Here is a 27,570-nt window from a genome sequence, read left to right as displayed (position 1 = left end):
CCATTAAAGGGTTGCTGGTGAACTGTAGTGCATGTGTCATTGTCAGTATTTTTCTTCATGTGATGCATACTTTTATAGCTCTTTTTTTTTAAGCAGTGCTTCATCCTTTCAACACCGGTATCCTCCTTTAATAAACATAAAAAATCCCATGCCTCTCTTTAGTGCAGTTTAATTTTCAAAATGAAATTATTCAGAATAAAAGTAAATTTAAAAACTACATAAACTTTCTTTCATATTTCTCAAATGCCTCCTTCCTCTTGCCCATGTCTCAAGATCCTGTCTCCTCCACCCTGTTTACAAATTTTTATTTCTGAGAAATGTTATTAAACAATCTCATTTAACATTTAAAAGAACAATAGTATTCACTTTGCTTATTGAGGGTGGTACTGCAGAAAGATTCAGAACATAGGCTCTGGAGTCAGACTGCCAGGCTTTCTATCTCAGCATCTTCTCTTGCTCTTGCGTGACCTGGGGCAGATTACTTAAATTTTTTTCTACCCCACATGCCTCATTTGTAAAGTGGAGTTGTAGTGGTAATACTTCATATGATTGTTGGGGAGATTAAATAAATAATGCATATACAGAATTTAAAGCAGTGCTGAAACAGGAAATATCCATGTTAAATAATTGATCATTTTCTTTTTAAAGCTCAGTTTCCTTTTCTTCTCTCAATACTTAAAAGATCAGAATAGGTAAATGTAAGCAAACAAGACTGAAAAATTAACCAGCATTGTTTTATTTTCTAAAATCAGGTGGGAAAGTCTGTGTCTCATGAGAACAAAGAACAAGATTCTTATTCAGTAGAAAGTGAAAAGAAACCAGAAGTTATGGCTCCAGTCAGTTCTACACGTTTGAGCAAACAAGTCCTTCCTCGTGATAGTCTTCCTGCAAATAGCCAGCCATCTCGGAGGGGCCGCTGGGGGAGGAAGAACAGAAAAACCCAGGAACGTTTTGGTGATAAAGATTCTAAACTGCTCTTGGAAGAGACGTCTTCAGCTCCTCAGGAACAATATGGAGAATGTGAGGAGAAATCAGAAGCCACCCAGGAAGAATACACTGAAAGTGAAGAACAGCTGGTGGCTTCTGAGGAGCAGCCAAGCCAGGACGGGAAACCTGACCTTCCCAAGAGAAGACTCAGTGAGGGGGTTGAGCCCTGGCGAGGACAGCTCAAGAAAAGCCCTGAGGCTCTGAAGTGCAGATTAACAGAAGGAAATGAGAGGCTGCCCCGTCGCTACAGTGAGGGTGACAGGGCTGTCCTCAGGGGCTTCAGTGAGAGCAGCGAGGAGGAGGAGGAGCCGGAAAGCCCTCGGTCAAGCTCGCCACCAATTCTCACAAAGCCCACGCTGAAGCGAAAGGTAACGCATTTCTTTCCAGGTCTTCTCTTCCTCCAATTCCAGTTTATCTTACACCTTCTCGTTTTAGCTTACAGTTCTGAAAGAGTATAAGTTAGAAATTCCTAGTGCATTGCTTTATAAACCTTAAGCCTCTGTATATTGTAGCCCAAGATCTTCCCAGTGAACATTTGAGATGTGTGTGTGTGTTTGACTTCTTTGATTCATGGGAATTCACTTAGAAATCATAAGCTTATTTAAGGGCTTCACCTCCTGGGATGCAAACAAACTTTTTTTTAGCTTACTGGTTTGATGTTCAAATCATGACTTTTAGGGGCTTTAAAGATATTTTTAAAGTATGTACAGATTAGAAGTGTTTATATTAGAAAAGGAGGCCAAAATATTACATAATTAATTGGAAAGTGAACATAGTGCTGCCCTATATTTTGGGGTACTCAGAGTACAGTAGCTCATCTTGGGTGCTATTGTTTTCTCTCTACTCTCCCCACTTCTCACACATCCCTCCAATAGTTTAACGTGGTCTCTCTTGCTTTAAAAATATTTTCTAAACTATATTCCATCATAATAATAGCCAATTAGTTATTAAATAATGTACAGTGATGATAATGAATTCTGTTAAGCCGTTTACCAGAAACATCCCAGGCTGTGGAGTGGATTTTAAGCATTGCCAGGAGGCAGCCAGACTGAAGCGAGGCCGCTCCCTGGAAGAGCCACTCAGCCAGCTTCCAGCCAAAGCAGCACAATCGTTCCTTTCCTTACAGGGTCTTAAAAAGCAAGACAGGATCTTTTGTTTTGTTTTGTTTTAAGAATAATATCTTCAGAGCAGTTTTACATTTACAGAATTAATGCAAAGAAAGTACAGAGAGTTCTCGCATACCCCAGCCAGTTTCCTCTATTATTAATCCCTTGCGTTGGTGTGGTACATCTATCACAGTTACTGAACCAGTGTAGATAGATCAGTAACTAGAGTTCATACTTTATTCAGATTTCCATAGTTTTCCCTAACGTCCTTTTTCTGTTCCAGGATCCCACCCAGCATATCGCATTACATTTAGTAGTCGTGTGTCTTTAGGTTCCTCTTGGCTGTGGTAGTTTCTCAGAATTTCCTTAGTTTCGATGGCCTTCATAGTTTTGAGAATGACTGGTCAGGTATTTTGTAGATGATCCCTCATGATATTAGAATGGGGTAATATATTCTTGAGAGGAAGACCATAGAGGTAAAGTGCCATTCTCATCACATAATTAAAGGGTACCTGTCGGCATATATCTATCAGTATGTATAGGGAAGCTGGGCATAGTGGTCACTCTTGTAATCCTAGCTACTTGGGAGGCTGAGGCGGGAGGATCACTTGAGCTGGAGGCTGTAGTGCACAATGATCGTACCTGTAAATAGCCACTGTAGTCCAACCTGCGTGACATAGCAAGACCCCATCTGTAAAAATAAAAAGAAGCAAGTATCAAATATAAGGGTATTATCAATATGATTTTTCCCTATTGAAGTTAACTTTGATGACCTGGCTTAAGATATTGTTTGTCAGGTTTCTACTTTTCTTTTCCCTTTACTGGAAGGCAGTCACTGTGCATAGCCACACTTAAGATTTCTACCCCCTCAGAGTGGAGGCTCAGCATAAATTATTTGAATTTCTGCTTGGGAGATTTGTCCTTTCTCCTTCATCTGTTTATTTATCCAAGCATTTATTTATATCATTATTGGCCCAGATATTTACGTGATACTTCAGTTTATAATCCAATACTACTGCTTTTTAAAATTTGTTGCTCAGATTGTTCCAGTTTTGACCATTAGAAGCTCCTTCTTTCAGTTTCCCTCTTGGGCTGCTGCTGCTTTTTTTTTTTTTTTTTTCCTTCCCCAGATGGGGTCTTACTCTGTCACCTAGGCTGGAGTGCAGCGGCATGATCTCAGCTCACTGCAACCTCCACCTCCTGGGATGCAAGCAACGCTCCCACCTCAGCCTCTTGAATAACTTGGACTACAGGCATGTTCCATCACGCCTGGCTAATTTTTTGTACTTTTGATAGAGACAGGGTTTTGCTGTGTTGCTCAGGCTGGTCTTGAACTCCTGAGCTCGGGCAGTCCACCTGCCTTGGCCTCCAAGGTGCTGGGATTACAGGTGTGAGCCACCGCGCCTGGCCTCCTGTGTTTAACATATATACTGTTGTTGTCATTGTGGGGTCTTTTTGTTTGTTTTTAAGCATTTCCTTTCTGGCACTACAAGATGCTTCAAGTTCATCTTGTATATTTCATGCCCTTGTCCTAGAATCAGCCTTTTCTCCAAGGACCAGGGCCATTTTTAATCTAATTTGAAAACATTCTCGATTGGGACTATTAAGTTTGAAGTAGAGAAAAGTTGAACATTGACTAACTGCTGTTCATTGCATGATCATGAAGAATAGATCTTTGTCATCCTAGCACTTGTATTGCCAATTTATGAAGTAAAACAAATCATGTTAAAAAAAGAAAAAGAACAGGCAGTAAGCTCACATGCAAAGTAATTTTGAAGTTAATGAATAAATGCTTTGACTGGATGTGTGAACTTAAGCAAGTCCTATAGCCTCTCTGACATCTATAGAATGAAAGGATTGGATTAGATAATCTCTGGGGCATCATCTCTTATTTTGTGATATTAGTTGTATAATTTTAGCTATTTGGTCAGTCCAGTGCAAAGTTGTGCTCAGTGTGCCCAAATTTCAGTAACAGATTTATTTTACTTTTGAAATATTTCACTAACACTGAGTAAATACATTTCAGCCCCATATTTCTACATTCCACAGCTTTTTATGAGTAGTTCATGAAAATGGCATACAACTTTACTGATAGTTCTGCAAACCTTCACAGTAGTGCTATAAGACAAAGTGTTTTTATTTCTCTTTTGCTCTTAAGTTGGAAAAGTTAAGGGATTAGCCTCTGGGTCATTTCAGTATTAAAACAGGGCAACTCTCTAGGGTGCTAAATTTAACTGAACTATTAAGAGAATTATAATGTCTGCTATTTGGAGATGGCTGCCTATTCTTTTACAAAGTTGTGTTCAATTGCCTAATACCTTTGTATTTATAATAAGTGTATTATCTTACTATAGTATTTTGAAATGATATTCAAAATATTTTTTGGCAGACAACATCCTCATTTTATATGTGCTAATTCTATTTGGTTTTAAAACTGTTTTCGTATTATTAATAGAAAAGATAGTGTTCATAACTGTAAATACTTGCTTTCTCTATTAAACAGAAACCATTTCTCCACCGAAGGAGGAGAGTCCGAAAGCGCAAACACCACAATAGCAGTGTAGTCACAGAAACTATTTCTGAGACCACTGAAGTGTTAGATGAACCTTTTGAAGATTCTGACTCCGAGAGGCCAATGCCAAGATTAGAACCCACGTTTGAGATCGATGAAGAAGAGGAGGAAGAGGATGAAAATGAACTTTTCCCTAGAGAATACTTCCGTCGTTTGTCTTCGCAGGATGTACTCAGGTGTCAGTCCTCTTCTAAGAGGAAGTCTAAAGATGAAGAAGAAGATGAAGAGTCAGATGATGCTGATGGTATGTTTTACAGAACTCACTTACTGTGGTTTATTGTCTTCAGATATACAGCAGTAGCAGTGACAGACCCTTCAGTAAAAAGGCTGAAAAATGAACACAACCCACTAAGCAAGAAAAGGAACGTTTGGCAATCTCTAAAAAGTTGTATCAAGTATATCCATCTTGATTTTTAAATGTGTTTTCCCTTCAACTCAGAACCTCTATTAATTTGCCTCTGCAGAAAATATCTTACTATTAGGCAACTGTTCTTTTTTGCCCAATCCTTTCTAAGCCTTTATCAGAATCTTTAGTTAATGGGAGAGTTGGACTTAGCATCAGGAAGATGTAATAACCCTTCACTAGAATGTGCATTCTCTAGTCTGTTTTGCTCATTGCTGTATGCTGAGTGCTTAAGCCAGGCGCTCAGTAAGTAGTGTTAAATGAGTGAATGCTAAGAAGACAATTCTCCAGAAAGAGCAGATTCATGTAAATCGGAACTTGTGTCAGATCTGTTCAGGAGTCTTTCCTGAATTGTATCTCTAATGTGTCTTACCCAACTAGTAGTAAATTTCTCACAAATGGTAACAATAACTCAAAATAAATTTTATAGTATAGATACAAATCCAACTATTTACTTTTAAAGCAGCCTAGTTGTCATTTCTTCTCTAGAGACACTGAAACTAGGTCTCATATGTATGAGCCAGGTCAGAAACAAGTCTTTTTCACCCTAGCCTAAAGTTTTGCCAGTGTCTCATGCTGCCTGCATCTGCAGTGTGTTTATCTCGCATGGGCTCAGAATGAGCATTTTTACTTTGTTGGGCAAATATGAAGAAATCTACTTGTCCAGTCTTGGTACATAAACCTTTAGCTTTTATGCATTAACTGGTTGAACTTTTTAATTCTTTTAAAAATTCAGTCAGTTTCAAGTCTAGAAGATAAACTTACATTTTCTCCATTCTCATATTTTCTATATAACAAATACTTTTTTATTTTTTATTTTTTATTTTTTTGAGATGGAGTCTCCCTCTGTCACCTAGGCGGGAGTGCAGTGGCACAGTCTCAGCTCACTGCAACCTCCACCTCTGGGTTCAAGCGATTCTCGTGCCTCAGCATCCCAAGTAGTTGGGATTATAGGTGCACGCCACCATGCCTGGCTAATTTTTGTATTTTTAGTAGAGACGGGGTTTCACCATGTTGGCCAGGCTGGTCTCAAACTCCTGACCTCAAGTGATCCACCCGCCTTGGACTCCCAAAGTGCTGGGATTACAGGTGTGAGCCACCCTGCCTGGCCAACAAATACTTTTAATATAGTGATAAGATGAATGTGTTCTTTGCTCTATCATGAATGATTCTACAAAGTTTAACTTGCTATGTTTTGAAATAACATAACTAGGAAACTAAAAATTTATTTTGTAAATTTAGCACTTTATATTCTTAGATCATTGTACACTAAAATATACCCCTGATTAAGTTCCCATGGACTTAGATTTTTGCTGATGCAGCCATTTCCTTTGTTGACTTTCAAGTTACTACTACTAACTGTGTCTTTTTAGCCGTGCCCCCACTGCATCATGTTCTTGTCTTGGTATTCTTATTCTTTAAAAATTAATAGGCAATGTGAGTGTACTTAATGCCACTGAACTTACACTTATAAATGGTTAAAATTTTAAGTTTTATGTTACGTATAGTTTACCATAGTTTTTTTAAAATGCTAATAATATAAAATTTATTTCTAATGAATGTAATTGGTGCTTTAATTTTTTCTTGTTTGTCTAAGTCTAAATGTCAGTTTTTGTCTAGGACTAAATAAATGCTTTGCAGCTATTCCCATACAAACACAACATTAACTGAACAACTGTTCACATACGATGGCTCAGTCATGGCCTAGAGTAATTGGCTCATCATACTACCTGAAGTGATGATTTGTGGAAACTAAGAAAATCCGAGAGATAAAGTAAATCACAAGCAGAAAAAAAAGAGGAAATAAGCTAATTTGTAACTTTTAGTAGAGACAACTTGATAAAAGTACTGCTTACTACTTATTTGCCTCTTTATAAAGTTCATCTCCATTTTACAGATGATGAAACCGAAATGTAGAGTAACTTCCCACAGCCATGCAGCTGATGATGATAGTCTTGAATTGGTTCTGACTAGTGTCTGATAACATAATGTTGACCAGGATTCTTTCATAGTTCTGCCAATTCACTGTGTGACTTAGAATATGTCACTAATTAGTTTTATCCTCTAGGTTCTTAACTTTAAAATGAAGACAATCAGGAGTTTATAAAAGTAATGATTAATAAAGTCATTTCTATTGTATATGCTAGTCTTGGAAGAAGGAACTAGAAAATGTAAGACCTTGTAACCTGTCTTTATTTTTCTTCCTTCCTGTATAGACACTCCTATCTTAAAGCCAGTATCTCTTTTGCGAAAACGTGATGTGAAGAATTCTCCTCTTGAGCCAGATACATCCACACCTTTGAAAAAGAAAAAGGGATGGCCCAAAGGCAAGAGCCGCAAACCAATCCACTGGAAGAAAAGACCTGGTCGAAAACCAGGATTTAAGTTGAGTCGGGAAATCATGCCAGTTTCTACTCAAGCATGCGTCATTGAGCCCATCGTTTCCATTCCTAAAGCTGGACGTAAACCCAAGATCCAGGAGAGTGAAGAAACTGTTGAGCCAAAAGAAGACATGCCCCTACCCGAGGAGAGGAAGGAGGAGGAGGAGATGCAAGCAGAGGCAGAAGAGGCTGAAGAGGGTGAGGAAGAGGATGCAGCCAGCAGTGAAGTCCCAGCAGCCTCTCCAGCAGACAGCAGCAATAGTCCTGAGACCGAAACCAAGGAGCCTGAGGTGGAGGAGGAAGAAGAGAAGCCCCGTGTCTCAGAGGAGCAGAGGCAGTCAGAGGAGGAGCAGCAGGAATTAGAGGAGCCAGAGCCAGAGGAGGAGGAAGATGCAGCTGCAGAGACTGCCCAGAATGACGACCACGACGCTGATGATGAGGATGATGGCCACCTGGAGTCCACAAAGAAAAAGGAGCTAGAGGAACAGCCCACGAGGGAAGATGTCAAGGAGGAGCCTGGTGTTCAAGAGTCTTTTTTAGATGCTAATATGCAGAAGAGTAGGGAAAAGATAAAGGATAAAGAGGAAACCGAGCTGGATTCCGAAGAGGAGCAGCCTTCCCATGACACGTCCGTGGTGTCAGAGCAGATGCCTGGGTCTGAGGACGACCACGAAGAAGACTCCCACACTAAGGAAGAGTTAATCGAATTAAAAGAGGAGGAAGAGATTCCTCATAGTGAGCTGGATCTGGAAACTGTACAGGCAGTGCAGTCTTTGACTCAAGAAGAAAGCAGTGAGCATGAGGGCGCCTACCAGGACTGTGAGGAAACTCTTGCGGCGTGTCAGACCCTGCAGAGTTACACCCAGGCTGACGAGGACCCTCAGATGTCCATGGTTGAAGACTGTCATGCGTCAGAACATAATAGCCCTATCTCCTCTGTTCAGTCTCACCCCAGCCAGTCAGTCCGTTCGGTCAGCAGTCCCAACGTGCCTCCCCTCGAGAGTGGCTACACCCAGATCAGCCCAGAACAAGGATCCCTGTCCGCGCCCTCTATGCAGAACATGGAGACCAGCCCCATGATGGATGTGCCTTCCGTATCAGACCACTCTCAGCAGGTGGTGGACAGCGGCTTCAGTGACCTGGGCAGCATTGAGAGCACCACTGAAAACTATGAGAACCCGAGCAGTTACGACTCCACGATGGGCGGCAGCATCTGTGGGAACAGCTCTTCCCAGAGCAGCTGCTCCTACGGTGGGCTGTCGTCCTCCAGCAGCCTCACCCAGAGCAGCTGTGTGGTCACTCAGCAGATGGCCAGCATGGGCAGCAGCTGCAGCATGATGCAGCAGAGCAGCGTCCAGCCTGCTGCCAACTGCAGCATCAAGTCACCTCAGAGCTGCGTGGTGGAGAGGCCTCCCAGTAACCAGCAGCAGCAGCCGCCACCACCGCCTCCACAGCAGCCACAGCCGCCGCCGCCACAACCAGCACCACAGCCTCCACCACCCCAGCAGCAGCCGCAGCAGCAGCCGCAGCCTCAGCCCCAGCAGCCTCCACCCCCACCCCCTCCCCAGCAGCAGCCCCCGCTGTCACAGTGTAGTATGAATAACAGTTTCACCCCAGCTCCTATGATCATGGAGATACCAGAATCTGGAAGCACTGGGAACATAAGTATCTATGAGAGGATTCCAGGGGATTTTGGTGCCGGCAGCTACTCTCAACCATCAGCCACCTTCAGCCTAGCCAAGCTGCAGCAGCTGACCAACACCATTATGGACCCTCATGCCATGCCTTATAGCCATTCTCCTGCTGTGACTTCCTATGCAACCAGTGTTTCTCTGTCCAATACAGGACTGGCTCAGCTGGCTCCATCTCATCCCTTAGCTGGGACTCCTCAAGCACAAGCCACCATGACGCCACCCCCAAACTTGGCATCCACTACCATGAACCTCACATCTCCTCTGCTTCAGTGCAACATGTCTGCCACCAACATTGGCATTCCTCACACGCAGAGATTGCAAGGGCAAATGCCAGTGAAGGGGCACATTTCCATCCGCTCCAAGTCTGCGCCACTGCCCTCTGCGGCTGCTCACCAGCAGCAGCTGTATGGCCGTAGCCCATCGGCAGTTGCCATGCAGGCTGGCCCTCGCACACTGGCTGTTCAGCGTGGCATGAACATGGGGGTTAATCTGATGCCTACTCCCGCCTATAATGTCAATTCCATGAATATGAACACCTTGAATGCCATGAACAGCTATCGAATGACACAGCCCATGATGAACAGCAGTTACCATAGTAACCCTGCCTACATGAACCAGACAGCACAGTATCCTATGCAGATGCAGATGGGAATGATGGGGAGCCAGGCCTATACCCAGCAGCCTATGCAGCCTAACCCTCATGGGAACATGATGTACACAGGCCCCTCCCATCACAGCTACATGAACGCTGCTGGCGTGCCCAAGCAGTCACTCAACGGCCCTTACATGAGAAGATGAGCAAGATGAACTTGCAATCAAAAACTTAAATATATATAAATAAAGGAACCTTTTATACTGACAAACCAGAGAAAAATGGACCTTTTTCCAGTTAAAATATTGCTGTAGATTTAGAGGAATTTTTCTTTGGTTTATTTTATTTTTTAGAAAACCTGATCTTCTCTTTTTTTGGGTTCATTTTGTTCTGGGTTTTGGTTTTCTTCACAATCTTGAACATTTTACAGTAGAACTCATCTAAAAATGGATTTGGGGATGGGGAAACATGCACAAAATCTTTTCATAATTAAAAAGAGCCTTACTTTCTTTACATACCACATGGACAGAATTTGTGTAAAAGTGAATTATCTTTATTTTAAAATGTATGTTTCCCCTCACTGTTTGCAGCTCCCAATGTTGTCATTTTTAAATGTTATATGCATCTCAAGGGTTAACCAGACCCTTTCCTCCAAACCCAACCTTTCATTTCCTACTTCATTCCAGCAGGAGGCACTTAGGGGAGACTCGGATGGGGACATGGAGAACAACCCAAGCTCCTTAAACTTATTATTATTGTTAATATTATTATTATTATTATTAATAAAGTGAGGCAGGAAAATGCTTCTCCTTTTAAAATCCCCTCCACTCCTCACACACACACACCTCTTGAAACCCTTCCCCAAGAATGTTTCTTTATAGACGGACTTCATTGAAATCTTTGTTGTTCTTGAATCAAGTGTAATATAATTTTTTTCTTCTTTTTTAAAATATTCCCACTCAGCACTCAGAGACACAAAAATACTGTAAGTCTCAATTAACAGCAGAATCTCAGAGAAAAGCTGTTTGCAATCCAAATCCAGCCTTTGGAGGAATAGAGATGGTCAATTAACAATCAAAAAGAGGAGATTAACCTCTTGTTTTTTTACCACCTGGTGAATCAGCCATAACGCACACACGCCACCCAGCCTCTTGTTTCTAGTATGTACTTTGAAATGCTAACTGAGGGTCTTGATGCTTGAGCCTTTGACTGATAAAACTCAAATAGCAGTCCCCAGTGATTTGCCTCTTAGGTTCTTTCTTAAATTGTTGGTGGATGACTGTACATTTTAGTGATTTGAAAAATAACTGACAAACCATTGAAACTGTTTATTTTATGTTGGAAGAGATGGCACAGATGTGTGTCAGAAGGGAGATCACGGTGTGAGTTTCATAGCTATTTAAATGATACATACCTCTAGTTTTTGTTTGTCTTTTGAGATCCTGAGTTCATCCCCTGTGAATCAGAGTGCACAAGCACCTCTCCTGTGAGTGGCTAATGAGAAGAGGGACAGACCGACCACCAGCACAGCAGGGCAGAGCTGGACAGCAGAATGTTATAACGCAAGTTCATGTGTTGCTCCCAACTCCATTCTCTTTTCTCTCGTGCAACCAGTTTGCCCATTCTCTTCCTATTACTTGCTCCAGGGATAGGTAAAAAAAAAAAAAAAAAAAAAAAAAAAAATATATATATATATATATATATATATACACACACACACACACACACATATATATATATATATATATTCCATCATTAGAAGATGGAAACTATTATACCACTTCGTATGTGCAGTCAAATATCCAAAAGGGGGAAGTACTGCTTAGAGAAATATCTGTAAGCATTAAATTCTCTCCTTTATTTGTACATTTTATATAGATAAATTTTTAAAGTACTAATTAGGCATTAACTTTTTTCAAATGCACAGGTTTGTTGGTTTTTTTAATACACTTTAATTGACTTTCTCAAGCGTGCTAGGTAGAAACGCAGAATTCCACATCTTCCCGCTCTCAGCTCTGAGCATGTGCAAGGCTGTGTAGGACCCAGTTTCTCTGTATATACTATTCCAGTTCCCAGTCATCTATGTAGAAAGTGCACTGTGCTGCCATCGCCCTACATCTTCAGCTGTGTCATTGCTTCCTGGTTGGGGTGGGGACGGGGTGGGTCGGGAGGGAGGTATATTGGGAGGAGGGTGGGTCAGGGCAGAAGGAGAAGCTGTTGAAATGAGGGCCGTGAAATCAGTTTCTGTTGGTTTGCGGTTGTGTTTGGTTTTGTTTGTTTCTTTATAAAAAATTCAATCGGGCAGCTCCCTTTTCCACAAGCCTCTTTGTGACTGTAGAACTATTGTAGAAAAAAAAGTTCTTTTCTATATTATAAAAGAAATTATCCAACACAGTAATATTGGTACCTGTCATTTTTTCACTTCTGTTTAAAAAAAATGTATTTTTAGCAAGATAACTTGGGTAATCTTCTAAAAAAGAAATTTAAAAACTCACTGTTAGTGACTTTGATGCCTTTTAAAATAAGAGCTTTTTCATTTCATTCCATCTTTAAAATTTTTTATCTTTGTTGTAGAATATTAAAAACTATTTTAAGAAAGATAAAAATTCTCTTTAAAGAGATCTCTAGCGTGTGTGAACAGAGCTCCAGATGCCTCTAAAAGCCGCATGTACAAAGGAAGCCACGTCTATCCTGTCTGTTTATATTTGCTTTTCCTGTTTTGTAACCTCTTTGTACTTTGTTCATGGTGACTTGTAAGCTAAGGGGAAGGGGTGCCTAGATGCCTTTGTATCTCTCCATGTCACGCGCTCCTGGGCCAGCCGGCCTCCCTTCCTCTCCTTGTATGTAATACCTTTTTTTCCCCTTTCTAGCAAGTACTTTCAAAAGAACTCTGTACATTTTAACATAAAAAATAAATTATGTTGAGCCATTTTGGATGTCTGTCTTGCATGTGGAATTTTTCTCCCTTCCCAGTACGTCAGAACTCTTCAATTCTTGTTCTACACCCAGAGACCTATAAACATTAGTCTTTTCATTTTCCTCTTTATTATAGGAGTACAAGTCCATGGCCTTTGCTTTGAAATTCCAGTTTTCATTTATGTCTGTGTTTAAATGCCAACAATATGGATGGGTTTTCCATTTCCAAGGAACATGGCACAGTAACCCTACTTTGGATTTTGTAGGGGCATTCATATAAAAACCTCCTAAAGGGATTTTAATTCCCTTCCCCCCCACTCCCCTAAAAAAAAGCAATTGCAATAACAAGTAGCTCCTAGACTTGTGATAAATGGGAGGAGTAATTTTTATAGATCTTATTTTATAATGTAACTGTTTTTAAAAGAAAGCGTTGTGGGGTTTTTTTCATTTCATTTTACCTAATTGGGTAATCTAGGAAGATTTGTCATTCTCCTTTTGCCAGAATTCAAGGCCCTGAATGCTGATTACTTTTTGGTGGTCTCTTGGGTTGTGTTTGCCTCTCATCATTTAGAATTGTGGACAGGAGGCAGAGTCCAGAAAATTTGATTTCACTTCGGGAAATTGGCCTTAGTTTCTGGTGGTAGGCAGTGAGGCAGGTTCAAGTTTTAGCGGCCTCCACACTTCCTCTGCCCCTTCACACTGAGGAATTGAGGAACTGTACATGATACTACCTATAGCAGACATTTGTTCTGAATTTCATGCTGTTTAAAGTTTAGACAGTATAGTCATGTCATCTCAAAAGGAATGATGTATGTCGGTTGATTTCTTGGCTGGCTTATATAACCATTATTTGGACACAGGCTGTGTCACTGTGCTATGCAATTACTAGTGGATTGTCTTGAAAACATTCTTGCCTTTGCCACTGAAGAGTATTTGCTTTAAGTGATTTCAACATAAACCAATTATGTTTTTTCAATATAAGAGATAATGTGGCCAAAGACTATTCTAGACTTTCAAAAAACATACATAAATATATTTACTATATATTGCATTTAAGTATAATTTGAATTACATAATCCCATGTATAGCCAAGGAACAAATGAGTTGTTCGGAGTAGGGGAGGTGCTCCTATTTCTTTGTTGTCTCTCCACCTCCTGCTGACAGTAGATTGGGGAGGATGACACACTCAATGTGTGTGATACTGAGAGCCCTAGTCCACCAACCTGTCGTCGAACTTTCAGAAACTAGAGCACCAGGAATCACATTCTTTTAAAGCCTTTCTGGGCACTTTAGGTGGTGCCTGGCTTCCTTTGTAGCATGGGGACACCTGTATGAACTCCCTGAACACCAAGAGTCTTGGCAGCCTCACAGTTCCAGCTCTTTAGGTGAAAATTATTATTTCAGATTATCCAAATCACAGCTCAGGCAGTGTGGTGATTTTCGTCATATTCCTTCCTCTAGTCTTTTCATAATGTACAAGATGTGGGTCAATGGTGATGGTAATTGAATAGTGAAAGAAACAAAAAATGCTATCTTTGGCAGAACAGAGTATGCAGGATCCTTATGATGAGTGGTGGGGGAAAGGAGCTCTACTTATTGATGTGATATTCAAGAAACCTAAAAATTCAAATGAATGATTCCTGTAAACTCAAAATATCATTTAGAGTAACATTTTTAGTGTTGACAAGTGTCTGGAATTCTTTTTTTTTTTTTTTTTTTGAGATGGAGTCTCGCTTTTGTCGCCCAGGCTGGAGTGCAGTGGCACGATCTTGGCTCACTGCAAGCTCCGCCTCTCGGATTTACGCCATTCTGCCTCAGCCTCCCGAGTAGCTGGGACTACAGGCGCCCGCCACCAGGCCCGGCTAATTTTTTGTGTTTTTAGTAGAGGCGGGGTTTCACCATGTTAGCCAGGATGGTCTCGATCTCCTGACCTTGTAATTGCCTGCCTCAGCCTCCCAAAGTGCTAGGATTACAGGCGTGAGCCACCATGCCTGGCCGTGTCTGGAATTCTTGAGCATGGTCATCCAAGTAAAAGCCTACAGTCCCCAGAACAAAACCCAACCCATTTTTGTTAAAAAGTTTCTATTAGTGGGCAGGATGGGTTTGTTAGGTAAATTGGTGTGGTTACGTAACACAACTTAGACCCATAGATTTTCCTTCCGGAGTGACAGCTACAGATTGGGCTTCATGGAGATTTTTAGCTATGTTAGTAAGGAGCCTACATACTGGTATACCAATTGCATAAAGCCTCAAAAAGGTGGCAGCTGTCATTTTTGCCTAAAATAAGGAAAGCCTGGGATATGATGGACTTTGGTTTTTGAGGTCTTTTAAGGCCCTGGACAGAGATAGTCATAGGGAATGTTTTCCTGTGGCTATTACGAACAAATTTTGTGAGTGTGAAATACACATTCTTGTTATTTCAAGGAAAAAATGTTCTAACATTTAACTTTTTACTAAATAGACATTTCTGAAAGTCACATTTAAGCCATTTCAAAAAAGAAGTAGTGAATGTGTTCTCTGGGATGGTGAGTTCATTTTTAACTGTTCTTAATTTATACATGCACAAAGATGAGCCAGCAAGGTAAACATGATGAACTGAGGTCAGCTGTTGCCTGTGCTTCAAGTGCACACCAACATTTCACTTTAGAGCTGGTGCATTTAATTGGAATTTCTATTAATATGCATTGAAAAATGGACATCTGCTTAATGTTGGAAGACATGAGCCATTCAAATCATCTCTCATTAAAATTGGCCTTAAAGAGCTTTTTGAGCCCCAGAATCTTAATATTTTAAAAGTTTTATATAAAACCTTTAAATTGATATTCTAAGTGTAAAGTCTGTTGTGAACAAAGTAAAGAAAAACATTCATACACAATTTCCTTGCTAGGACTGAGGCTCTGTCCCATGTACAAGCAAGTTTCACTGGTTTAATTGATTTGTTACATTTAGTAAAATTGCTTGATTTAATTTTTTTCTTTTTTTCTTTTTTTTTTTCTTGAGATAGTCTGGCTCTGTCACCTAGGCTAGAGTGCAGTGGCACTATCACAGCTCACTGCAGCCTCGACCTCGTGGGCTCAAGTGATCCTCCCACCTCAGCCTTTCCAAATGCTATAGTTTTCTTTGTAAATGAAGGTTAATAAAGCAGTTGTAGTCAATTACATCAAAATGATTGAATTTGATCATAGTTTTCCAAAGAAAATGAAAACATTGACAAAGAGACAGTGATTAAGGCTTTACTAATAAAGGCAAGGACTTCTTGCAAATGGGATAAGTACATGATTTCAAAGAAGTTTGTCTTACCTCCTGTTTAGAGAAAACAGCTAAAATAAACTAGAACTAACCTGACATTCTCAAAGGATGATTGAAAGCTGTAAATCTGAAAGCTGAATAATATGTATTATTGCAAGAACAACTTTAAAAGGTCAGGGAAGTAGTTCAATTAAAAGAACAGAGGAATACAAAGCAAAGCAGACCCAAGCCAGCTACTGCCACTCACCTTTGCTGAGTCTCAGCACAGGGATCTCAGATTGCAGTGCTGCTGCTATCAGGCAACTCCCCGCTCCGTGGGGTCTGCCTTGCTGCCAGCGGATTGCCATCTAAACTGCTTTCCTCTGCAGCCTCAGATGTCACACGAAGACATGAAAATGCCCATGCAATAAGATGGACTTGGTTCCCTTACATCTTTTTTAAACCCCTTGTTATTGTGAAAATAAAGCACATACAGAAAAGTCAATAAAACACATATAGCTGAATGCATTTGTCTAAAGTGAATACCTCTCTAAAAATAAATCAGGCTGCAAAATAGAACTGCAGCTCAGTAGTCCCTCCACTGTGGCTTGGAGGGCCCTTCCTAAGCACAGTCTACCCTCCCAAGCAGAAATGATCACCATCCAGGCTTAGGCGGTAAATCTTTTTCTTGTATCTTACTACCTAGGTGTGCATTCTTAAGCATCATAGCTTCACTCTACCTTGTTTTGAAGTTTACAGAAATGGAATCATACAGTTTGCATCTGGCTTCCCTCAACATGTTTGTGAGATTTGTTTATGAAGTTGGACGTTGCTGTAGTTCATTTATTTTCACTACTGTATAATATTATATGACTACAAAAAATGTATACATTCTAAAGTTGACAAATATGTAGGTTTCAGTTTGGGTTATTACCAATGATACTGCTGTGTTTAATCCCACATACATTTGGTGCACATTTGCAGACATTGCTCATAGGTATGCTCCTAAAAGGTGAATTGCTGGATGATCAGGCAGGTGTAACTCCAGCTGTACCACCTAACGCCAGACTCAAAAGTAACCATTCCGTTTCTTGTTGTTGGCCCCCATTAGCCGTGTATGAAAGTTCTTGTTATTCCACATTCTTGTCAATACTTGATATTTTCAAATATTTCAATTTCTGCCAGTCTGGTGTGTGTGTAGTGGAATCTCTGTGATTTTCTTTTGCATTTCTCTGATTACTAATGAAGTTGAGTACCTTTTCATATGCTTAGTGGCTATTTGAGATTCCTCATTTGTGAAGAGTGTGTTTAAGTCTTGTGCCTGGATCGTTATTGAATTGCCTTTTTCTTATTGATTTATAGGAGTACTTTATGTACTTTGAATAAGAGTCTTTGGTCAGTTACATATGTCACACGTATCTTCTGCCATTCTGGGACTTGCCCTTTCACTTTAAGGGTATCTTTTGATGAACATAAGTTTTTAGTGTGTTCCAAGTTCAGTAATATCCTCCTTTATGGGTAGTGCTTTTTTCTGTGTGGGTTGGGAAATCTTTCCCTACTCTGAGATTATAATGGTTTTATCTGATATTCTCTAGTTTCTAACAGCTTATTTTGCTTACATTGTTAAATCTTTAAAGTATCTGAAATTGATTTTTGTTCATGGCATGAGGTAGGGACCAGTTTCATTTTTTCCCCATGTGGAGACACGGTTCTGACAGCACTATTTCTTTCTCCACTGCTCTATGTCAAGTGTCCATATACACATCAGCCTATTTCTGGACGATTTATTCTGCTTCATTGATCTCTATGTCTATTCTGGTTTGATTACTGTAGCTACAAAATACATCTTCATATTAAGTAAAGCAAGTCCTCCTCCTAAGTTGTTTTTCTTCTCAGAAGTGATTGACCCTTCTAGGCTTTGTGCATGTCCATATATTTTTAGAATTAACGTATTAGATTCCTAAATGATCATAATGACATTTTATTTTGATTGCATTTATTCTAAAAATCAATTTAATGAAAATTGACAACAGTATTGATTCTTCCATTCACCGAACATTATATCATTTTTTCTTTTTTTGGTCTTACGGCACTGGCTCAGTACAGTGTTGAAGTCATTAGAGCAGGTATACCCTTAATCACATGAAGGAATATCCATTCAATTTCTAGTTTCCTAAGAGTTTTTATCATAAAAGGATGTTGAATTTTATCAAACACTTTTTCTGCGTTATTGGAAAGGCATGATTTTTTTCTCTCATACACACGTGCATTGCATACACTTAAACACAAGACAATTTCATATCAATTAGGAAGGGATAAATGGAGTTAAAGTGCTTCAACGTCTTTCCAATGTCTTGATTAATATTACTGAGAAATTAAAGATACTTTTTTTGAAAGATGCATATTTTAATTTCCAGGGTAATCACTAAAAGAACAGAAACAGTGTGTAATTCCAAAATAATACAAGGAGAAAATGGAATGATAAAATGTGAAAAATAATCTGAAAGAAGGGAACAAAAGAGAGAAAAGACACAAGTAAATAGAAAACACATTATAAATAGACTTAAACCCAAATATATCAGTAATTAAGTGATTTGTAAATGGACTAAATATTCCATTTAAATGACACAGATTATTAGAAAAATAAAGCTTAAAAACCTTATATGCTGTTGATAAGAGAAACATCAAAAACATAAGAAAAACATAAGTTAAAAAAATAGAAAAACTATGTTAGGAAATCACTAACAAAAGAAAGCATTAGTATAGGTATATTAATATGAGACAAAATAGAATTTAAGGCAAAAAGGATTACCAAAATAAAGAGGGTTAATAATGGTAAAAGTTTTAATTCATCAGGAAGGTATAAAAATTCTAAATTCGTATGGCCTTATTAATGTGATCCTAAAATATATAAAGCAAAAATGGGCAAAACTATAATGAGAGAAAAATCATAGAGGGAGGTTTTTCTAAAAAAAATTAATGTACTTGATTTACTAGACCAGTTTTAGGTTCACAGCAAAATTGAGTAGAAAGTACAAAATGTTCCTTGTCCCCACACATGTACAGCCTCCCCGATTATTGACATCCTCCTCCACAGTGGTACATTTGTTACAATTGATCTACATTGATACATCATTATCACCCAAAGTCTGTAGTTGACATTAGAGCTCAGTCTTCGTGTTGTACATTCTGTGGCTTTCCCCAAATGTATGATGACATGTGTCCACCATCATACAGAATAGTTTGACTCCCCTAAAAATTTTCTGCCTAGTCATCCCTCCCCGCTATTCCTTGGCAACCCCTAATCTTATTACTGTTTTCATAGATTTGTCTTTTTCAGAATGTCATATAATTGGAATCATACAGCATGTGACCTTTCAGATTGGCTTCTTTCACTTAGTAATAATATGCATTTAAGTTTCTTCCATGTCTTTTCATAGCCTGACAGCTCATGTCTTGTTAGTGCTAAATAATATTCCATGGTCTGGATGTACCAGTTTATCCATTCATCTACAAAAGGACATCTGGTCCCTGCCAATGCTGGCTATTGTGAACAGAGCTGATAAATGTCTGTTTGCAAGTTTTTGTTTGGAGACAAGTTTTGAATTCATTTATATGAATACCAAGAAGGGCAATTGCTGGATTATATGGTAAGAGAATGTTTACTTTTGTAAGAAATTACCAAACTGTCTTCTAAAGTGACTGTACTATTTTGCATTTCCACCAGCAATGAATGAGAGTTCCTGTTGCTCCACATCGTTACCAATATTTGGTGTTGTCAATGTTTTGGATTTTGGTAATTTTTTTTTTTTCACTGAGACATCACTGGATTTTGGTCATTCTAATAGGTGTGTAGTCATGTTTCATTGTTGTTTTAATTGGAATTTTCTTGATGACATATGATGTGGAGCATCTTTTCACATGCTTATTTGCCACCTGTATATCTTCCTTGGCAAAATGTCTGTTCAGGTCTTTTGCCCATTTTTATATTGGGTTGTTCATTTTCTCATCATTGACATTTTTTATTTATTTTTATTTTATTTTAGTTATTTTTTGAGACAGAGTCTTGCTCTGTCGCCGGGCTGGAGTGAGGTGGCATGATCTCGACTCACCACAACCTCTGCCTCCCCGTTCAAGCAATTCTCCTGCCTCAGCTTCGCAAATAGTTGGGATTACAGGTACAGGCTACCATGCCCAGCTAATTTTTTATATTTTTAGTAGAGGTGGGGTTTCACCATGTTGGCCAGGCTGGTCTTGAACTCCTGACCTCAAATGATCTGCCCACCTCGGCCTCCCAAAGTGCTAGGATTAGAGGCGTGAGCCACCGCACCCAGCCACATCATTTACTCTTTTTTTTGAGACGGAATCTCGCTCTATTGCCAGGCTGGAGTGCAGTGGCACAATCTCGGCTCACCACAACCTCCGCTTCCTGGATTCAAGTGATTCTCCTGCCTCAGCCTCCCAAGTAGCTGGTACTACAGGTGTGTGCCACCATGCCTGGCTAATTTTTGTATTTTTAGTAGAGACAGGGTTTCCCTATGTTGGCTAGGCTGGTCTTGAACTCTTGACCTTGTGATCCATTCGCCTCAGCCTCCCAAAGTGCTGGGATTACAGGCGTGAGCCACCGTGCCTCGCCCATCATTGACTTTTAAGAGTTCTTTGTGTATTTTGGATTCCTTTATCAGATGTGTTATTTGCAAATATGTTCTCCCAGTCTGTGGCTTGTCTTCTCATTCTCTTGTGAGAATTGTCTTTTGCAGACAAAAGTTTTGAACTTTAATGAAGTCCAGCTTATCAATTATTTCTTTCATGAATTGTGCCTTCAATGTTGTATCTAAAAAGTCATTGCTATACCCAAGGTCATCTATGTTTTCTCCTGTTCTCTTCTAGTAATTCCATAGTTTTGCATTTAGGTCTGTGATCCATTTCAAGTTAATTTTTGTGAACAGTATCAGGTCTGTGTCTAGATTCTTTTTTTTTTTTTTGCATGTGGATGTCCAGTTGTTCCAGCACCATTTGTTGAAAATACTATCCTTACTTTATGGTACTGCCTTCGCCCCTTTGTCAAAGATCAGTTGACTATATGTATGTAGGTCTATTTCTGGTGTCTTTATTCTGTTCCATTGATCTATTTTACTATCCTTTCACCAATATCACACTGTCTTTTTTTGAGATGGTGTCTCACTCTGTTGCCCAGGCTGGAGTGCAGTGGTGCGATCTCAGCTCACTGCAACTTTCGCCTCCTGGGCTCAAGTGATTGTCCTGCCTCAGCCTCCTGGGTAGCTGGGTAGCTGGGTAGCTGGGATTACAGGTTCCCACCACTGCACTTGGCTAATTTTTGTATTTTTAGTAGAGATGGGATTTCACCATGTTGGCCAGGCTGGTCTCAAACTCCTGACCTCAAGTGATCTGCCCACCTCGGCCTCCCAAACTGCTGGGATTACAGGCGTGAGCCACCATGCCTGACCACACACTGTCCTTATATTGTTGCTTTATAGCAAGTCTTGAAGTCAGATGGTGTCAATCCTCCAATTTTGTTTTTCTCTTTCAATATTGGGTTGGTTATTTGGGTCTTTTGCCTGTACACTTTAGGATCAGTTTTTCAATAATCCACAAAATACCTTGCTGGGATTTTAATTGGGATTGCATTGAGTCTATAGATCAAGTTGGGAAGAACTGACATCTTGACAATATTGAGTCTTTCCTTCTATGAAATCAATATCTCTCAATTTATTTATTTCTTCTTTTTTTCATCAGCGTTTTGAAGTTTTCCTCATATGGATCTTGTACATATTTTGTTAGATTAAGAACTAAGTATTTCAGTTGGGGGGATGCTAATGTAAATAGTGATGTGTTTTTAATTTTGAATTCTACTTGTTCATTGCTGGTATATTTTAAAGTACATAGTGGGAGATTTTGCTGATTCTTCTAGGTGTATGACAGAATAGCAGACAAATCAATCATGATATAAAAGAATTGAACAGGTGTAGTAAAATTGTCCTAATGGACAAATATAAAACATAACAAAATATGCAATATCTTTAAAAATTGACCATACATACAGCAATAAAACATATTTCAACAAATATGAAAAGATTGAAATCACACAGAGTAAGTCTTCTGACTATAATGTGAATGTGCTAGAAATCTATTTAAAAAGGCCAGGCGCAGTGGCTCACACATGTAATCCTAGCACTTTGGGAGGCCGAGGCGGATGGATCACCTGAGGTCAGGAGTTCAAGACCAGCCTGGCCAACATGGTGAAACCCCATCTCTACTAAAAATACAAAATTAGCCAGGCATGGTGGCACATGCCTGTAATCCCAGCTACTTGGGAGGCTGAGGCAGGAGAATCACTTGAACCCGGGAGGCAGAGGTTTCAGTGAGCTCAGATTGTGCCATTGCACTCTAGCCTGGGCAACAAGAGCAAAACTCCATCTCAAAAAAAAAAAAAAAAAAAAAAAAAAAAAAAAAAAACTGGAAAATTCCCAGATATTTAGAAATTAAGAAATTCTTTTAGATAATTAATGAGCCAAAGAAGACTAGAAATTAGAAAACATGCCTGGGCGCAGTGGCTCACACCTGTAATCCCAGCACTTTGGTAGGCTGAGGCGGGCAGAACACGAGTTCAAGAGATCAGGACCATCCTGGCCAACATGGTGAAATCCCCTCTCTACTAAAAATTAGCTGGGCGTGGTGGCACACACCTGTAGTCCCAGCTGCTCGGGAGGGTGAGGCAGGATAATTGCTTGAACCTGGGAGGCAGAGGTTGCAGTGAGCCGAGATCGCGCCACTGCACTCCAGCCTGGCGACAGAGCAAGACTCCATCTCAAAAAAAAAAAAAGAAATTAGAAAATATTTTGAGCTGAATTATTTGCAACCCGTATGAAATAATGGATCTAGGCAAAGATTATCAAATGCCACTAGCATCTCAAAAAGAAACACCTGGGATATTGTGTGCCTTTTCATACCACCTATGAAAATACCCTTGTCAGAAAACCATGCTGGTTCTAAATGTGCTTCAATTTATCAGTTTACAGAAAACACAAGGGACAGAGGCACATGGTAAACACCACCACAGGGATGGAAGCAACCACATCTAGACCATGAGAAACTTCACAGGATAAATGACAGATCAATTACAAGGAATAATAGGAGAGGAGGGCATGGAGGGTGCAGATTAAGAGATTTAAGAAATATGTGAATGAAATGCATCCTGATTCTGAGAAATTACAACTTTTATGAGGTAGCAGTTTGAACACTGAAGATTTGATGATGTTGAGGATTTTCAACTTTAAGGTGTGAAATAGTGATATTGTCTTTATTTTTTGAAAGGTCATTTTATTTACAGTTAAATCCTGAAATAAGGCTGGGCATGCTGGCTCCTGCCTGTAATCCCAGCACTTTGGGAGGCCGAGGCGGGTGGACCACGAGGTCAGGAGATTGAGACCATTCTGGCTAACACAGTGAAACCCTGTCTCTACTAAAAATACAAAAAATTAGCTGGGTGTGGTGGCACATGCCTGTAGCCCCAGCTACTTGGGAGGCTGAGGCAGCAGAATTGCTTGAACCTGGGAGGTGGAGGTTGCAGTCAGCCGAGATCACACCACTGCACTCCAGCCTGGGTGACACAGTGAGACTCCATCTCAAAACAGACAAACAAAAAAAAAGCTGAAATAAGTATTGATGCAAGGATATTGTGTCTGGAATTTGCTTCAAAATAATCCAGCATTGGTCTAAAGGAAATAATATTAACAATGAGCTGATAAATGTTGAAATTGGCTAGTGAGTACATGGGGTTTCATGATACTATTCTCTCTACTTTTGAAGATATTGAAAGGCTAAAGAAGTATTTAGAGGGAAATTTATGGCCTTAATGAAAAATGTATATAGTCAAAAAAAAGAAAAAAAGAGCCAAAGATGAATGGCCACTATGCACCCACTAGATTAACATTGAAAGGATTGAAAATATAAAGTATTGGCTGGGCGTGGCGGCTCACAACTATAATCCCAGAACTTTGGGAGGTGGAGGCAGGTGGATCACTTGAGGTCAGGAGTTTGAGACAAGCCTGACCAACATGGTGAAACCTCATCTCTATTAAAAATACAAAAATTAGCCAGGCGTGGTGGCGCACGCCTATAATCCCAGTTACTTGGGAGGCTGAGGCGGGAGAATCACCTGAACCCGGGAGGTGGACGTTGCAGTGAGCTGAGATGGCACTACTGCATTCCAGCCTAAGCAACAGAGAGAAGCTCCATCTCAAAAAAAAAAAAAAAGAAAAAGAAAAAAGAAAAAGGCAAAGAAAAGAAATATAAAGTATTAATAAGAACATGAAGCAACTTATAAACTACTATGGGAGTATAAATTAGTTTAACTACTTTTGAAAGCTTCTTGGCGTTATCTGGTACAGTTGAAGTTATGCATGTTCCGTCCCTCAGCAATTCCACAGTAAGTTACAAACTTAGAGAAATACAAGTCCATGTGTCTCAGGGTACATGTACAAGAATGTTCATAACAGCATACATAATTTGCAGCGGCCCAAAACAGTCCACATACCGTCACAATAGAATGGTTATTTGCAGTATGTACATGCCGAATTCTACACGCCAATGAAATTTAAAGAACTACAGTTACATGCAATGAATGAATCTGAAGTATAATGTGCAAAAGAAGCCAAAAAAAGAATACCTAGGACACCGAAAAACACAATCCATTAAAGAAAAAAAATGATAAATTGAATTCCATTAAAAAAACTCCTGCTCTTTGAAAGACACCACTAAAAAATGAAAAGTTTGGCCACAGGGTGGGAGATATACATATTTACAATATGTATATCTGACAAAGGACTGGTGTCCAGATAAGTAAGGAACTCTTTCAACTTGATAGTATAAACAATCTAATTTTTAAAAATGGGTAGGAGATTTGAACAGACACTTTACCAAAGAAGATATACGGATGAACACTAATACATGAAAAGATGTTTAGTATCATTAGTAAGGAAATACAAATTACAACTGCAGTGAGATACTGTTTCCCACAATTAGAATGGAAAAGACTAAAAAGTGGCCATATTAAGTGTTGATCAGGACATGGAGAAGTGTGTACTCTCATGCATCGCTGATGGCAGTGTAAGAGAGTAAACCACATTGAAAAGCAGTGCTCTGGCCATTTCTTAAAAAGTTAAACATACACTTCCCACATCCATCCCAGCAGGTCCACTCCTGGGTATTTACCCAAGAGAAACAGAAGCATATGTTCCCCCAAAGACTTCTACACAAATGTCTGTAGCAGCTTGAGTCACAAATGACCAACACTGGAAAGAACCCAGATGTCCATTAGCTGTTGAGTGGACACACATGGTATAGCCATACAATGGAACAGTAACTGTCCAATAAAGGACATACACAACAATATGAGTGAATCCCAAAACCCTTTGCTGAACAAAAGAAGCCAGATTCGAAAGAGTGCTTTCTATATCATTCCATTTATATAAAGCTTTAGAAAAGGCAAAACTGCTGGGCGTGCCTGTACTCCCAGCAACTTGGGAGGCTGAGGCACAAGAATCACTTGAACACGGGAGGTGGAGGTTGCAGTGAGCTAAGATCATTGCCACTGCACTCCAGCCTGGGGGACAAAGTGAGACTCTGTCTCAAAAAAACAAAAAACAAAAAACAATGCAAAACTGACCTACGGTGACGGAGAGCAGAAGGGGTTGCTGGGGATTGGGGGAGAGATTAACTGCAAAGGGCACAGGAAATTTCCGGGGCAATGGAAACATTCTGTATCTAGTTGACACCTAGCAAACTGCACACGAAAATGGATACATTTTACTGCATATAAATTATACCTAATCAAATTTAATTTTTTAAAAAACAAGTGATATTCATACACCCCAATAGCATTATTCATAATACCCCAAAGATGGAAACAACCCAAGTGTTCATGAACAGATGAATGGATGAACAGATGTGGTCTATTCACACCACGGGATATGACTCACCCTTTAAGAGGAGGGGGATGCTGCACACCCTGCACCGTGGATGCACCTTGAGGGCACAAGGAATGAAAGGGCCAGTTACAAAGGGACAGATCCCATGTAGATGAGGCACCTCCTGAGCCCTGCCTGGTGGTCACACCATCTGTCTGCAGGCCCCTGGATGGCCCACTAAACACCTGTGCCAGCTGCTGAGTGTCAGGTGGCTCCTATGCAGTTTCACAGTGGCAGTCACTAAGTCACTGGAAACGCCTTGGCAGGGGGAGGGGATGTGTTGGGGGATTTTGAGTGGAGGAGTGTTATCGTCTGTCCTACATCTGAAGAGGGTCACTCATGCTGTGGTGTGGAGGGCCAGGGTGGAAACGCGGGGAGCAGCAAAGAGGCTACTGCGGTGACCTGGGTGAGACTTGATGGTGGCTGGGACGGGGAAGCCATGATGGAGGTGAAGGGAAGGTCAGGGCTCTGGTTATATTTTGAGTATAATACCAGCGCAATACCAAATTAAAGAGTTTGCATTCGGGTGGGTGGGTGTGGCAGAGATGGCAACTGAAGGGGAATTGCAGGTTTGGGGGGAAGATGGGGTCAAGATCTGAGACGGCCTTTGAAGCAGTGGTGAGGGTGGAGTGGAGTGAGGTGGGGCAGGAGTCTGAGACCGATACCTGGAAGAAAGCCTGGCGGTGGCCAGCAGACTAGGCCTGTTTGGGCTGAGTGACCCGGGAGAGGCACATAAAAGGGTGAGTGCATGAAGCCATGGGCTACCACCAACACCTTAGCATAAACTCGGCACTGGATCAGTCATGTGAACTTGAGGGAAATAGGCAAAGAATAGATGCATTTTAATGGGTGCAGATAAGGGAGAAAGTTCTTACCTTGGGGCTCTGGGTGATAAATAGGATTATGAGGGGAGGGTGGAGGCTGAGGGGCATGGACAGCAGGAGAGATCTGGATATCTCCAAGTCAGGGAAAGGGGACAAGATGGAAGGGAAGGAAAATCTCCTACAAGCCTACACTAACAAGAGAGTGTGGTCCCAGCATAAAGACAGACATATAGACTGATGGAACAGAAGAAAGAGATCAGAAATAAACCCTCATGTGAAGACGGGCAACTGATTCTCAACAAGGATGCCAAGGTCATTCAGCAGGGAAAGGACAGTCTTTTCAACAAATAATGCTGAGAAAACTGGATACCCACATGCAGAATGAAGCCACACCTTGTTTCACACCACACACACACACACACGCACACGCGAAACTCAAAATGGATCACAAAACAAAATGTGAAAGCGAACTCTACAAAGCCCTTATTGGGGAAAAGTTTCATGACACTGAATTTGGCAGTGATTTCCCAGACATGACACCAAAAGCTCACACAACAAAAGAGAAAATAGACAAATTGAACTTCATCAAGATTAAAAACGTTTTGTGCATCAAAGGACACTATCAACAGAGAGAGAAGGAGACTCACACAATGGAAGAAAACATTTGCAAGTTTCATTTTGGAGAAATGATTAATATCTAGAATATACAAAGAATCTTACAACTCAATGACAAAAAACCAAACAACTCAATTAGAAATCGGGTGTGGCCAGGCGTGGTGATTCATGCCTATAATACCAGCACTTTGGGAGGCTGAGGTGGGTGGATCACTTGAGCCCAGGAGTTTGAGACCAGTCCGGGCAACATGGTGAAACCCTGT

At 40.3% G+C, this 27,570-nt stretch overlaps 1 protein-coding gene across 5 annotated transcripts in view; it reads left to right on the top strand.

Annotated features, from left to right (window-relative positions):
- KAT6A (lysine acetyltransferase 6A) overlaps nt 1-12,671 on the top strand; it is a 123,107-nt gene extending 110,436 nt beyond the window's left edge. For all 5 annotated transcript variants that reach the window (XM_054656673.2, XM_016959405.4, XM_016959404.4 and 2 more), the window contains 3 exons: nt 753-1,355; nt 4,597-4,909; nt 7,285-12,671. In XM_054656673.2, coding sequence (XP_054512648.1) covers nt 753-1,355; nt 4,597-4,909; nt 7,285-9,941 — 3,573 coding nt within the window. In that variant the 3' untranslated portion in view covers nt 9,942-12,671. The remainder of the gene's footprint in view (nt 1-752; nt 1,356-4,596; nt 4,910-7,284) is intronic.
- Nucleotides 12,672-27,570: the final 14,899 nt, after the last annotated feature.

This window comes from Pan troglodytes, chromosome 7, assembly GCF_028858775.2.
Source record: "Pan troglodytes isolate AG18354 chromosome 7, NHGRI_mPanTro3-v2.0_pri, whole genome shotgun sequence".
Taxonomy (NCBI): Eukaryota; Metazoa; Chordata; class Mammalia; order Primates; family Hominidae; genus Pan; species Pan troglodytes.
This window is presented reverse-complemented; position numbering and strand designations above follow the sequence as displayed.